The sequence below is a fragment of the Lagenorhynchus albirostris genome, chromosome 5 (genome assembly GCF_949774975.1).
Source record: "Lagenorhynchus albirostris chromosome 5, mLagAlb1.1, whole genome shotgun sequence".
Classification (NCBI taxonomy): Eukaryota; Metazoa; Chordata; class Mammalia; order Artiodactyla; family Delphinidae; genus Lagenorhynchus; species Lagenorhynchus albirostris.
Genome location: NC_083099.1, coordinates 27812384 through 27826436, shown reverse-complemented (window position 1 = coordinate 27826436; position 14053 = coordinate 27812384). Strand labels below are relative to the sequence as shown.

The 14053-nt window shown below is 38.9% G+C and overlaps 1 protein-coding gene and 1 non-coding gene across 6 annotated transcripts in view; one reads left to right on the top strand and one right to left on the bottom strand.

Annotated features, from left to right (window-relative positions):
• CEP70 (centrosomal protein 70) overlaps positions 1–14053 on the bottom strand; it is an 87754-nt gene that overhangs the window by 11673 nt on the left and 62028 nt on the right. For all 5 annotated transcript variants that reach the window (XM_060149754.1, XM_060149757.1, XM_060149756.1 and 2 more), the window contains one exon: positions 11796–11901. In XM_060149754.1, coding sequence (XP_060005737.1) covers positions 11796–11901 — 106 coding nt within the window. The remainder of the gene's footprint in view (positions 1–11795; positions 11902–14053) is intronic.
• LOC132521446 (U6 spliceosomal RNA) lies at positions 79–185 on the top strand. The gene has a single exon (XR_009540893.1). It is a non-coding gene; the product is annotated as a U6 spliceosomal RNA (small nuclear RNA).

Below are 14053 nucleotides of genomic sequence, written 5' to 3'. Positions count from 1 at the left end.
TACAGATAGCCAACAGGCACATGAAAAGGTGCTCAATACTGCTAATTGTTAGAGAAATGCAAATCAAAACTACAATGAGTGCTCGCTTCGGCAGCACATATACTAAAACTGGAACAGCACAGAGAAGATTAGCATGGACCCTGTGCAAGGATGACAAGCAAATTCGTGAAGCGTTCCATATTTTTTTGTTATAAAGCAGAAACTAACACACCATTGTAAAGCAATTATACTCCAATAAAGATGTTAAAAAAAAAAGAACTACAATAAGGTACCACCTCATGCTGGTCAGAATGGCCATCATTAAAATCTACAAATAACAAATGTTGGAGAGGGTATGGAGGAAAGGGAACCTTCCTACACTGTTGGTGGGAATGTAAGGTGGTGCAGCTACTGTGGAAAACAGTATGAAGGTTCCACAGAAAACTAAAAATAGAGTTACCACATGATCCAGCAATCCCACTCTTGGGCATATATCCTGAGAAAACTATAATTCAAAAAGACGCATGCACCCCAATGTTCACAGCAGCACTATTTACAATAGCCAAGACATGGAAACGACCTAAATGTCCATCAACAGGTGAATAGATAAAGAAGACATGGTACATATATATACACAATGGAATACTACTCAGCCATAAAAAAGAATGAAATAATACCATTCGCAGCAACATGGATGGACCTAGAGATTATCATACTAAGTGAAGTAAGTCAGACAGAAAAGACAAATATCATATGATATCACTTACATGTGGAAGATAAAATATGATATAAATAAATGTGTTTACAAAACAGAAACAGACTCACAAACATACAAAACAAACTTATGGTTATCAAAGGGGAAAGTTGGGGGAAGGATAAACAAGGAGTTTCAGATTACCAGATACAAATTACTACATATAAAAAAGATAAACAACAAGGCTGTACCGTATAGTACAGGGTACGGTACTATATTCAATATCTTGTAATAATAACCTATAATAAAAAAGAATATATATGGATATATACATAACTGAATAACTTTGCGGTACAACAGAAACTTAACACATTATAATCAACTATACTTCAAGAAAAAATAATAAAAATAAAATAAAAACCCATTAATTCCCTAACATCATCAGTGCTTGGACTGAAGTTTAAATATACTGACATGTGTAATATGTGACTATAACCCCCTTGCCAAAAGCTATGAGTTCTACTTTATATATTATTCAAGAACGGGAAAGGGAGACTCAAAACAACCACTTTAAAGAGAGAAGAGTTGGGGCTTCCCTGGTGGTGCAGTGGTTGAGAATCTGCCTGCCGATGCAGGGGACACATGGTTCAATCCCTGGTCCGGGAAGATCCCACATGCTGCGGAGCAACTAAGCCCGTACGCTACAACTACTGAGCCGGTGCCCTAGAGCCCATGAGCCACAACTACTGAGCCCGCATGTCACAACTACTGAAGCCCACATGCTTAGAGCCTGTGCTCTGCAACAAAGAGAAGGCACCACAATGAGAAGCCTGCACACCGCAATGAAGAGTAGCCCCCACTCGCCACAACTAAAGAAAGCCCACGTGTAACAACGAAGACCCAACGCAGCCAAAAATAAATTAATAAATTTAAAAAATACTTCAAAAATAAACAGAGAGAAGAGTAAAGCCATTTCCTTTGTTTCCACCATCAAGCCCAGGCTATTTGATAAATAAAAATAATAAAAATAAATAAAAAACGAATAATTCCCTAATATCAGGGAATTATAAAGTATAAAGATAACATACCATTTTCATACTGAATTTTTGTCCCTACTCATACTTCAAGTTACAACTCACAGGTCTCCTGGTAAAATGATTTGAGATGTTTATTTTGGAGCTTTTTTATTATTTATTTATTTATTTAGTTCAACAGAGTGTATTCAACATTTCACTTCTATTTAAACACATTCCAGGGCTTCCCTGGTGGCGCAGTTGTTAAGAAGCCGCCTGCCAATGCAGGGGACACAGGTTTGAGCCCTGGTCCGGGAAGATCCCACATGCCGCAGAGCAACTAAGCCCGTGCGCCACAACTACTGAGCCCGCGCTCTACATTTACTGAAGCCCATGCACCTAGAGCCCATGCTCTGCAACAAGAGAAGCCACCGCAATGAGAAGCCTGTGCACCGCAACAAAGAGTAGCCCCCGCTAGTCACAACTAGAGAAAGCCTGCACACAGCAACAAAGACCCAACACAGCCAAAAAAAAAAGACCCTAAACACATCCCTTTAATGGAAAAATTAATTAATTCCCCTCCACGGAATTATTATTGACAACAGAGTATATTCTTCTTCTTTTATTTTTTTGGGGGGGCAGTGCTGAAGTATTAAAGGATAGCTTTATTACTTTGCCAGGCAATGGGGTCATACTGGACTTCTGCCTCGAAAACCTATGTGTCCTAATCCAGGAGGATTTTTTCTTTTTAATCTTTTTTTATTTTTTTAACACTGTTATTGGAGTATAATTGCTTTACAATGTTGTGTTAGTTTCTGTTGCATAACACAGTGAATCAGCTTTACATATAAATATATCCCCATGTCTCCTCCCTCTTGCATCTCCCTCCCACCCTCCCTATCCCAACCCTCTAGGTGGTCACAAAGCACAAAGCTGATCTCCCTGTGCTATGCAGCTGCTTTCCAGTACCTATCTATTTTACATTTGGTAGTGTATATATGTCAATGCTACTCTCTCACTTAGTCCCAGCTTACCCTTCCCCCTCCCCATGTCCTCAAGTCCATTCTCTACATCTCCATCTTTATTCCTGTCCTGCCCCTAGGTTCATGAGAACCATTCTTTTTTAGATTTCATATATATATGTTAGCATACGGTATTTATTTTTCTCTTTCTGACTTACTTCACTCTGTATAACAGACAGACTCTAGGTCCATCCACATCACTACAAATAACTCAATTTCATTTCTTTTTATGGCTGAATAATATTCCATTGTATATATGTGCCACATCTTCCTTATCCATTCATCTGTCGATGGACACTTAGGTTGCTTACACGTCCTGGCAACTGTAAACAGTGCTTCAATGAATAATGTGATACTTTTTTTTTTTTTTTTTTGCAGTACACGGGCCTCTCACTGTTGTGGCCTCTCCCGTTGCGAAGCGCAGGCTCCGGACGCGCAGGCTCAGCAGCCATGGCTCACAGGCCCAGCCGCTCCACGGCATGTGGGATCTTCCCGGACCGGGGCATGAACCCATGTCCCCCGCATCGGCAGGTGGACTCTCAACCACTGCGCCACCAGGGAAGCCCACATGTCTTTTTGAATTATGGTTTTCTCAGGGAATGTGCCCAGTAGTGGAATTGCTGGGTCATATGGTAGTTCTATTTTTATTTTGAGGAACCTCCATACTGTTCTCCATAGTGGCTGTATCAGTTTACATTCCCACCAACAGTGCAAGAGGGTTCCCTTTTCTCCACACCATCTCCAGCATTTATTGTTTGTAGGCTTTTTGATGATGGCCATTCTGACTGGTGTGAGGTGATAGGTCATTGTGGTTTTGATTTGCTTTTCTCTAATAATTAGTGATGTTGAGTATCCTTTCATTTGTTTGTTGGCAATCTGTGTATCTTCTCTGCAGAAATGTCTATTGAGGTCTTCCGCCCACATTTGGATTGGGCTGTTGTTTTGATACTGAGCTGCATGAGCTGCTTGTATATTTTGGAGATTAATCCTTTGTCAGTTGCTTCATTTGCAAATATTTTCTCCCATTCTGAGGGTTGTCTTTTCGTCTTGTTTATGGTTTCCTTTGCTGTGCAAAAGCTTTAAAGTTTCATTAGGTCCCATTTGTTTATTTTTGTTTTTATTTACATTTCTCTAGGAGGTGGGTCAGAAAGGATCTTGCTGTGATTTATCTCATAGACTGTTCGGCCAATGTTTTCCTCTAAGAGTTTAATAGTGTCTGGCCTTACATTTAGGTGTTTAAACCATTTTGAGTTTATTTTTGTGTATGGTGTTAGGAATTGTTCTAATTTCATTCTTTTACATGTAGCTGTCCAGTTTTCACAGCACCACTTATTGAAGAGGCTGTCTTTTCTCCATTGTATATTCTTGCCTCCTTTATCAAACATAAGCTGACCATATGTGCATAGGTTTATCTCTGGGCTTTCTATCCTGTTCCATTGATCTATCTTTCTGTTTTTGTGCCAGTACCATACTGTCTTGATTACTGTCACTTTGTAGTATAGTCTAAAGTCAGGGAGCCTGATTCCTCCAGCTCCGTTTTTCTTTCTCATGATTGCTTTGGGGGACTTCCCTGGTGACACAGTGGTTAAGAATCGGCCTCCCAATGCAGGGGACATGGGTTTGAGCCCCGGTGTGGGAAGATCCCACATGCTGCAGAGCAACTAAGCCCATGCTCCAAAACTACTGAGCCTGCACTCTAGCACCCACGAACCACAACTACTGAGCCCATGTGCCACAACTACCGAAGCCACATTGCACAACTTCTGAAGCCCGTGCACCTAGAGCCTGTGCTCCGCAACAAGAGAAGCCACAGCAATGAGAAGCCCACGCACCACAACAAAGAGTAGCCCTCGCTCACCACAACTAGAGAAAGCCCACACCCAGCAATGAAGACTCAATACTGCCATAAATAAATAAATTTATAAAGAAGAAGAAAAAGATTGCTTTGGCTACTCAGGGTCTTTTGTGTTTCCAAACAAACTAAAATTTTTTCTTCTAGTTCTGTGAAAAACGCCATTGGTAGTTTGATAGGGATTGCACTGAATCTGCAGATTGCTTTGGGTAGTATAGTCATTTTCACAATATTGATTCTTCTAATCCAAGAACACAGTATATCTCTCCATCTGTTTGTATCATCTTTAGTTTCTTTCATCAGTGTCTTACAGTTTTCTGCATACAGGCCTTTTGTTTCCTTAGGTAGGTTTATTCCTGGGTATTTTATCCTTTTTGTTGCAGTGGTAAATGGGAGTGTTTCCTCATTTTCTCCTTCAGATTTTTCGTCATTAGTTTATAGGAATGCAACAGATTTCTGTGCATTAATTTTGTATCTTGCTACTTTACCAAATTCATTGATAGCTCTAGTAGTTTTCTGGTAGCATCTTTAGGATTCTCTATGTATAGTATGTCATCTGTAAAGAGTGACAGTTTTACTTCTTTTCCGATTTCGATTCCTTTTATTTCTTTTTCTTCTCTGACTGCCATAGCTAAAACTGCCAAAACTATGTTGAATAATAGTGATGAGAGTGGGCAACCTTGTCTTGTTCCTGATCTTAGAGGAAATGGTTTCAGTTTCTCACCACTGAGAACGTTGGCTGTGGGTTTGTCATATATGGCCTTTATTATGTTGAGGTAGGTTCCCTCTATGCCCACTTTCTGGAGAGTTTTTATCATAAATCGGTGCTGAATTTTGTCAAAAGCTTTTTCTGCATCTATTGAGATTATCATATGGTTTTTATCCTTCAATTTGTTAATATGGTGTATCACATTGATTGATTTGCGTATATTGAAGAATCCTTGCATTCCTGGAATAAACCCCACTTGATCATGGTGTATGATCCTTTTAATGTGTTCTTGGATTCTGTTTGCTAGTATTCTGTTGTGGATTTTTGCATCTATGTTCATCAGTGATACTGGCCTGTAGTTTTCTTTCTTTGTGACATCCTTGTCTGGTTTTGGTATCAAGGTGATGGTGGCCTCGTAGAAGGAGTTTGGGAGTGGTCCTCCCTCTGCTATATTTTGGAAGAGTTTGAGAAGGATAGGTGTTAGCTCTTCTCTAAATGTTTGATAGAATTCGCCTGTGAAGCCATCTGGTCCTGGACTTGTTTGTTGGAAGATTTTTAATCACAGTTTCAATTTCAGTGCTTGTGATTGGTCTGTTTATATTTTCTACTTTTTCCTGGTTCAGTCTCGGAAGGTTGTACTTTTCTAAGAATTTGTCCATTTCTTCCAGGTTTTCTATTTTATTGGCATAGAGTTGCTTGTAGTAATTACTCATGATTCTTTTATTTCTGTAATGTCAGTTGTTACTTTTCCTTATTCATTTCAAATTCTGTTGATTTGAGTCTTCTCCCTTTTTTTCTTGATGAGTCTGGCTAATGGTTTGTCAATCTTGTATATCTTCTCAAAGAACCAGCTGTTAATTTTATTGATTTTGCTATTGTTTCCTTCATTTCTTTTTCATTGTTTTCTGATCTGAACTTCATGATTTCTTTCCTTCTGCTAACTCTGGGGTTTTTTTGTTCTTCTTTCTCTAATTGCTTTCAGTGTAAGGTTAGGTTGTTTGAGATTTTTCTTGTTTCTTGAGGTAGGACTGTATTGCTATAAACTTCCCTCTTAGAACTGCTTTCACTGCATCCCACAGGTTTTGGGTCATAGCATTTTCATTGTCATTTGTTTCTATGTATTTTTTTTTTTTTTTTTTTTTTGCGGTATGTGGGCCTCTCACTGTTGTGGCCTCTCCCATTGTGGAGCACAGGCTCTGGATGCGCAGGCTCAGCGGCCATGGCTCATGGGCCCAGCCGCTCCGCGGCATGTGGGATCTTCCCGGACCGGGGCACAAACCCGTGTCCCCTGCATCGGCTGGCGGACTCTCAACTACTGTGCCACCAGGGAAGCCCTGTTTCTATGTATTTTTTGATTTCCTTTTTGATTTATTCAGTGATCTCTTGGTTACTTAGTACTGTTTAGCCTCCATGTGTTTAAACTATTTTTTACAGGTTTTTTTTTCCTGTAATTGATATCTAGTCTCATAGCTTTGTGGTCAGAATAGATACTTGATACTATTTCAATATTCTTAAATTTACCAAGGCTTGATTTGTGACTCAAGATGTGATCTATCCTGGAGAATATTCTATGAGTACTTGAAAAGAAAGTGTATTCTGTTGTTTTTGGATGGAATGTCCTGTAAGTATCAATTAAGTCCATCTGGTCTATTGTGTCATTTAAAGCTTATGTTTCTGTATTAATTTTCTGTCTGGATGATCTGTCCATTGGTGTAAGTGAGGTGTTAAAGTCCCCCACTATGAATGTGTTACTGTTGATGTCCCCTTTTATGGCTGTTAGCACTTGGCTTATGTATTGAGATGCTCCTATGTTGGGTGCATAAATATTTACAATTGTTATATCTTCTTCTTGGATTGATCCCTTGATCATTATGTAGTGTCTTTCTTTGTCTCTTGTAATAATCTTTATTTTAAAGTCTATTTTGTCTCAGTATTGCTACTCCAGCTATTTTTTGATTTCCATTTACATGGAATATCTTTTTCCCTCCTCTCACTTTCAGTCTGTATGTGTCCCTAGGTCTGAAGTGGGTTTCTTGTAGACATCATATATACAGGTCTTGTTTTTGCATCCATTCAGCCAGTCTGTGTCTTTTGGTTGGAACATTTAATCCATTTACATTTAAGGTAATTATCAATATGTATGTTCCTATTACCATTTTCTTAATTGTTTTGGGTTTGTTTTTGTAGGTCTTTTCCTTCTCTTGTGTTTCCTGCCTAGAGAAGTTCCTTTAGCATTTGTTGTAAAGCTGGTTTGGTGGTGCTGAATTCTCTTAACTTTTGCTTGTCTGTAAAGCTTTTAACTTCTCCTTTGAATCTGAATGAGATCCTTGCTGGGTAGAGTAATTTTGGTTGTAGGTTTTTCCCTTTCATCACTTTAAATATGTCCTGCCACTGCCTTCTGGCTTGCAGAGTTCCTGCTGGAAGGTCAGCTGTTAACCTTATGGGGATTCCCTTGTATGTTATTTGTTTTTTATCCCTTGCTGCTTTTAATATTTTTTCTTTGTATTTAATTTTTGATAGTTTGATTAATATGTGTCTTGGAGTGTTTCTCCTTGGATTTATCCTGTATGGGACTCTCTGCCCTTCCTGTACTTGATTGACTATTTCCTTTCCCACGTTAGGGAAGTTTTCGATTATAATCTCTTCAAATATTTTCTTTTCTTTTTTGTTTTTTAAATATCTTTATTGGAGTATAATTGCTTTACAATGTTGTGTTAGTTTCTGCTGTATAACAAAGTGAATCAGCTATAGGTATACATGTATCCCCACATCCCTCCATCTTGCATCTCCCTGGAACCCTCCCTATCTAGGTGGTCACACAGCACCAAGCTGATCTCCCCATGCTATGCAGCTGCTTCCAACTAGCTATCTATTTTACATTCTTCAAATATTTTCTCAGACCCTTTCTTTTTCTCTTCTTCTTCTGGGGCCCCTATAATTCAAATGTTGGTGCATTTAATGTTGTCCTAGAGGTCCCTGAGACTGTCTTCAATTCTTTTCATTCTTTTTTCTTTATTCTGCTCTGTGGCAGTTATTTCCACTATTTTATCTTCCAGGTCAGTTATCCGTTCTTCTGCCTCAGTTATTCTGCTATTGATTCCTTCTAGAGAATTCTTAATTTCTCTATCTTCTCATTTTAACTTACTGTGTTTGGGGTCTCCTTTTCGCAGGCTGCAGGTTCATACAGTTCCTGTTATCTTTGGTGTCTGCCCCCAGTGGGTAAGGTTGGTTCAGTCACTTGTGTAGGCTTCCTGGTAGAGGGAACTGGTGCCTGTGCTCTGGTGGGTGGGGCTGGATCTTGTCCTTCAGGTGGGCAGAGCCACATCTGGTGGAACAACTGTGTATCTTTTTTTCTTTTCCTTTGTGTTTGTCTAGTTTCACTTGAATTGCACCCTGCTCTTCAGATGAGAGTTCCTAGTGTGAAACGGCTGTGCCCATCACCTCAGCTTGGCAGGCCATCTACTGGAGCACTACGCTCCACACCGCAATTGATCTGGGAGGATTTGATCAGGGGGTTTATAACAGTGTTCAAAGGTGGGGTCTCTGACAAGATTAGGGTGTGAGCCGGGCCTGCACTCCTTTAATCTCATCTCAGGTCTCCTAATCTTGATGATCTTCTCTGGCCCCTTCAATCCTGCCTCAGGTGGTTTGTTGGCTACTCCTCTCTTGATTAGCAACTGTTCGAATCTGTCCTTTGGAATTCAGGGAAGGTCATGGATGCTGGAGTCTTGCCTTGGTTTGTAGAAGCCAAACCTCTAGACGGACAGATTAAGGGAGTGAGCATTTTGGGAATATCCAGTCTCAGTCTTCTCACTTGCATATCCACATAAGAAAGACGAAGGATAAATAAAAGGAAGATCATTTAAAATCCAATTTAGTGTGAATTTTGTTTTAATCTTGTGTCTTGAAGAGATGCAAATTCAAAGGAAAAAAAAGATGGAATTCATAGGTAATCCAGGGTATGGAGAGCAGCTCACAATGAGGAATCCAGAGTGATTATTCCATTTGCATGTGAGGTTAGTGGCTGGACTTTTTTTTTTTAATGCTTCTTCTGGCAATTACGGTATTTGATTTCTGGAGCTTTAGTGGAGAGGGCTCTGTGTAGAGAAGCTGGGGGCCGGCTCTGTCCCTCCACGGAGCATGGTCATTCCCAAAAAGTGCCCTTCCGGCTTGGAGCACCTGGGCGATAGCAGGGCCTCTGGAGATGGGTGGCCAGTGGCCGAGAATGGAGAGCTCTCCTTTCCTGCAAAGCAGGATAACTAATCCATCTTGGAGGGTTTTGAAGTGCATGACTCTTCATTGCAAAGGAAAATGCATCTGGACACCAGCACTTCTGGATAGTGGTGCCCCAAAATCACCCAGTTGAGCACTTTCGATAGAGCAAAGCCCCAAGATTTCCTAGAGGTATATGTTCTTCTTTATAACTTAGCCACACTCTGATGATTGGCAGCAAAAGATGTATTAACAATGAATAAATGGCAAAATAAAAAATTCCCAGAGAGACTAGAATTTATGAAAGAAAAGTCACAATACAGGTCTCATCTTATTCAGAAAGGGTTTGCAGGTACTGACAAACTCTTGGTATGGGTAAAAAGAAAAAACATTTTTAAGGGTAATCATTAAAAGAATAGAAAATGATTAAGATGATGATTGTCCTACCTACTTGAAGAGAAAAAAAGAGCAAAGGAATCTCCACCTAGCAAATGTCAGGAAAGAAAAGAATGGAACAAGAAACCATGTAAATAGAAAACAGAAAGTAAGATATCAGGAATAAAAGCAGATATATAAGTTGGTCTCAGTGTCTATGAATGGTTTAATTCCCCTGATAAAAGAACAAATCCTCTCAAAGTAAATCTAAGAAACAAAATGAAATTTAGTTATATAGTGGATACAAGAGAGTTATCTAAAACAAAACAGTTTTCACAAAGGTGCCTGAACATAAAGTCAACACAGAGATGTACAAAGAACCAGCAACAATCAATTAGAAAATGTAATGGAAAAAGGATCCCATTCATAATAGCAATAAAAGTTATAAGATAACTAGATAACCTAGGAAATAAACAGAACAAAAAATATGCAAAAGCTAAATTTAAAAATATATAAAACTTTATTGAAAGCTAGAAAGGAAGACCCAAAGAAAATTAGAGACATATTTCTGAGTGAGATGATTCAAAACTGTAAATGTGGTGACTTCCCTGGTGGTCCAGTGGCTAAGACTCCACGCTCCCAATGCAGGGGGCCCAGGTTCAATCCCTGTTCAGGGAACTAGATCCCACATGCCGCAACTAAGAGTTCTCATGCTGCAATAAAGATCCCACATGCTGCAACTAAAGATCCCGCAGGCCGCAACTAAAGATCCCACATGCTGCAACTAAGACCTGGCACAGCCAAACAAATAAATAAAGTTTTTAAAAAAACTGTAAATGTATTATTTTTCCAAATATTAATCTAAAACATTAACTCAATTTCAGCTCATCTCAATGGGATCTATTTTTGAATTTGACAAATTATTCATACAGGAAAATAAATGTGCTAAAAATATATCCAAGGAAAAAATTTAAAAGAACAATAACAAGACACTTACCTTAAAAGGTATCAAAACCTACTATAAAGCTACAGAAATTAGTATAGAAATGGAAGAGACTAGAGAGTCTAGAAACAAACCTATGCATCTAAGGGCATATGGTATATGATATACGTTTCAATTCAGTAAAGTAGAGAAACAATAGTCAACTAGAAGCTGCAAACTCAAATGCCTATAGAAGCCAGGTAAGAGCATAAATGAGTGAAGCAAGGACGGGGTGGGACTGTGGCTAACTGAAGAGCACATGCCCATATGTGACAGGGGAAAGGCCTAATTCTGTGCTGATAACGACTATGCAAGAATTTGCTGCCAGATTCTTTGGTTTTTTAAGAGAAACTAGAAATAAGGACTTAAATAAAAATCCCTTAATTAAAAAAAATTAGTAATTAATTCAAAGTTTAAAAAAACCTGTATGGGCCCAATAAAATATGAGTGCAGGCCCAGTTCAGTCAGTAAACTACCAGGCTTACTTGCTCATTTATTCAATAATAAATGGTCTATAAATCAAGTAAAGTTAGATCTTTACATCATACCACATAGAAAATTAAATTTCAGATGGACTAAATATCTAAATTAAAAAAAAGCATACAAGGACCTTAAGAAATAGATTTACTTATGTAATAATATCAACAACAGCAAAAACAAAAACAATAAAAAGGGAAATGGCTTAAGTAGGTAGAAAAAAGGATTATAAAATCTGTTAAAATCTTATCAGCTTTTCACTACCCTACTTTGAACAGGCCAAAGTCTCTTTTCAAGGGTAAGACAAATTCTCAGTCAAGTTACCAACTTTTAGCCAAGTAGCATGTCATGGCAAGACAAGACAGGCTAAGCAACACAAATAAAGGATACAAGTATTCCTTACCAATTGATAATTTGTTATACTGTGATTGTAACCAAGGTTCACTATAAACCCCAGTCTTTCTGTCAACTGTTCAATACCTGAAAGTATCTCTGGTCAATTAGGGTCTGCTGCTGGTTATCTTTGCTGGGCTCATCTTTTCCGTCTTTGTCCTCAGCCTTTTTTTGACTGATAAGATCCTGTAATCTAAAGGGGAAAAAACCCAAGATAATACAAAATGCTTTACTAGACACTGGATTAAGATGACAAAAATAAGCCAATGATCCAGCTACCCTCCCAAAAGCTTTGTCATTTTCCATATATATGCGTGTTTATGTGCATGCACATACATGCATATATGCATACATTTTTTTAAAATTTTAAGCCATGTTGTCACTGGAAAACAAGAAGACCCTCTTAACAGACACAATATAGAAGGAATCCCTGCAAACTAAAGGGATCAGACTAATGAAGAAAGTTCTAACCAGTCCCCAGCACTTATAAAAAATAGAATAGGAAAGAACTACAGTAAAGGATGAAAGCAACTTCCAAGGTACTCCAAGCTTGATGCTGTAGGTAAGGGAATCAACAAACAGTGGGTAGGGAAAACAGTTTGGGCACTGCAGCAGCCAAGAGCTAGGCAGTTTGGTCCTTCCTTCTTCATAGTCCTCTGGTGCCGAAGAGAAGACAACAGTGACACCTGCCAGTCAAGAGGGCATGAAAACCCAAGAGACCATTGTCCCAGGTGGCTACCAGAACTCTGGGGGAAAGTCTCTTTGTCCAGAAACCTAAAAACACGAGTGTATCCACGTAGTAGCCCTTCTCCAAATATCTCTGAAGTCAAGGCTGTAGTAAATATTTCTCCCCCACCCACCATGCCTCAGAAAAAAGTCTCTTATTAACCCCACTTCAAATTAACCAGTATGCCTATCAGTTTCCTGTGGAACCCTGACCCATTAAAACTGATTCCATGACTCGTTAGTAAGCTTTACTTGCTGTTTGTAAAATAGAATAGCGACATTCTATCATGTCATTTGCCTACTAAAAAACAGTGGCTTCCCACTACTTTTAGAACTAAATCCAATCTCCTTGGGTTAGGTTTGAACTTCTCCATGCTGGTAGTCCTAACCCAATATTCCTCTGGACTCCTTTCTTACCTCATCTCTTACTACCACCTTACAATTATCTCCTTCACTCACATGTATTCCCCTTGATCTTCACTCAATTGCTTTTCTCTGCTCTCTGGTGAGCATATGCCAGAAACAAAATAAACAGAATTAGCTCTAATAAAAAGTCACCCTCCTTCCTCTACTAGACACAGAGACCTCACAATCTATTTTCCACTTGACTTCCCATCTATTTACCATATTCACATATTTGACAGTTTTGCCTAAAGGCAGTGCCAGGAGCATGCTGTCTAGAATACAAAAGTGACACAGAAAAGCCAACAGCTCTATAGTGGGACTACAAGTCAACTGACATATCTGAATTTAAATGTTAGTTAACCTTTCATTCAGGTGGAAAAGTTTAATTTATCAATGAACTGTTTGCAAGTATGATTAATAAATATTATACTATGGATATATAATATTTTAACTGTCAGTATAGTAACCTGAATATATATATCATTGCATGTACTAGCTTACAGTCACTCTGGGAAATGAAATGTGATTCAATTAATTAGGTGAATAAACAGATACCCTCAATGTAATAACGATAATAACTAACATATATTGGGAGCCTGGTGATGACAATAATTAGTATTTATTGAGAAACTTCTCTATGCAGGAACTCTTCTAAGCACTCACATGTATTAATTTATTTAATCCCATTGTTTTTCTAAATTTACAGGAGGTAAGGATTAGTAAAAGCTAGGGATTCATGGGGAATGGACCTTTGGTTCACCTAGTCTCACAGTAAATATTTGCCACAGCATAATACTCCTGAAAACTTTTGTATTCTGCAAAACCACACGTGAAAATAACAGGGTTCAGGAGAAAAGGAAGTGTTAGTAACCAGACTATTTAAAACTGATGCAGCTTTATAACTAGACAGCTAACAAAAACAATAATTGGTGCCTCAGGAGATAAGTTAGACAGCTCAAGTATGTCTGGAGGTTGCCTCAGGCGATATTACAAATGCACAGCCAACAGAGCAGAAACGTTGGCTTGAGGATGCCAAAACTATGAAGATGGAAGTGGAGCTCCTGGCCAAAGAAGCCGACGTTATAATAGGTGAGGAAAGAAGGGCAACCTGCTCCTGGCCAAAGAAGCTGAGGTTAAAATAGGTGAGGAAAGAAGCGCAACCTGCCTCCAGCCTATAGTCTGTCTAATGCTGAGGGTCAGGGAGGGAGCCCTGG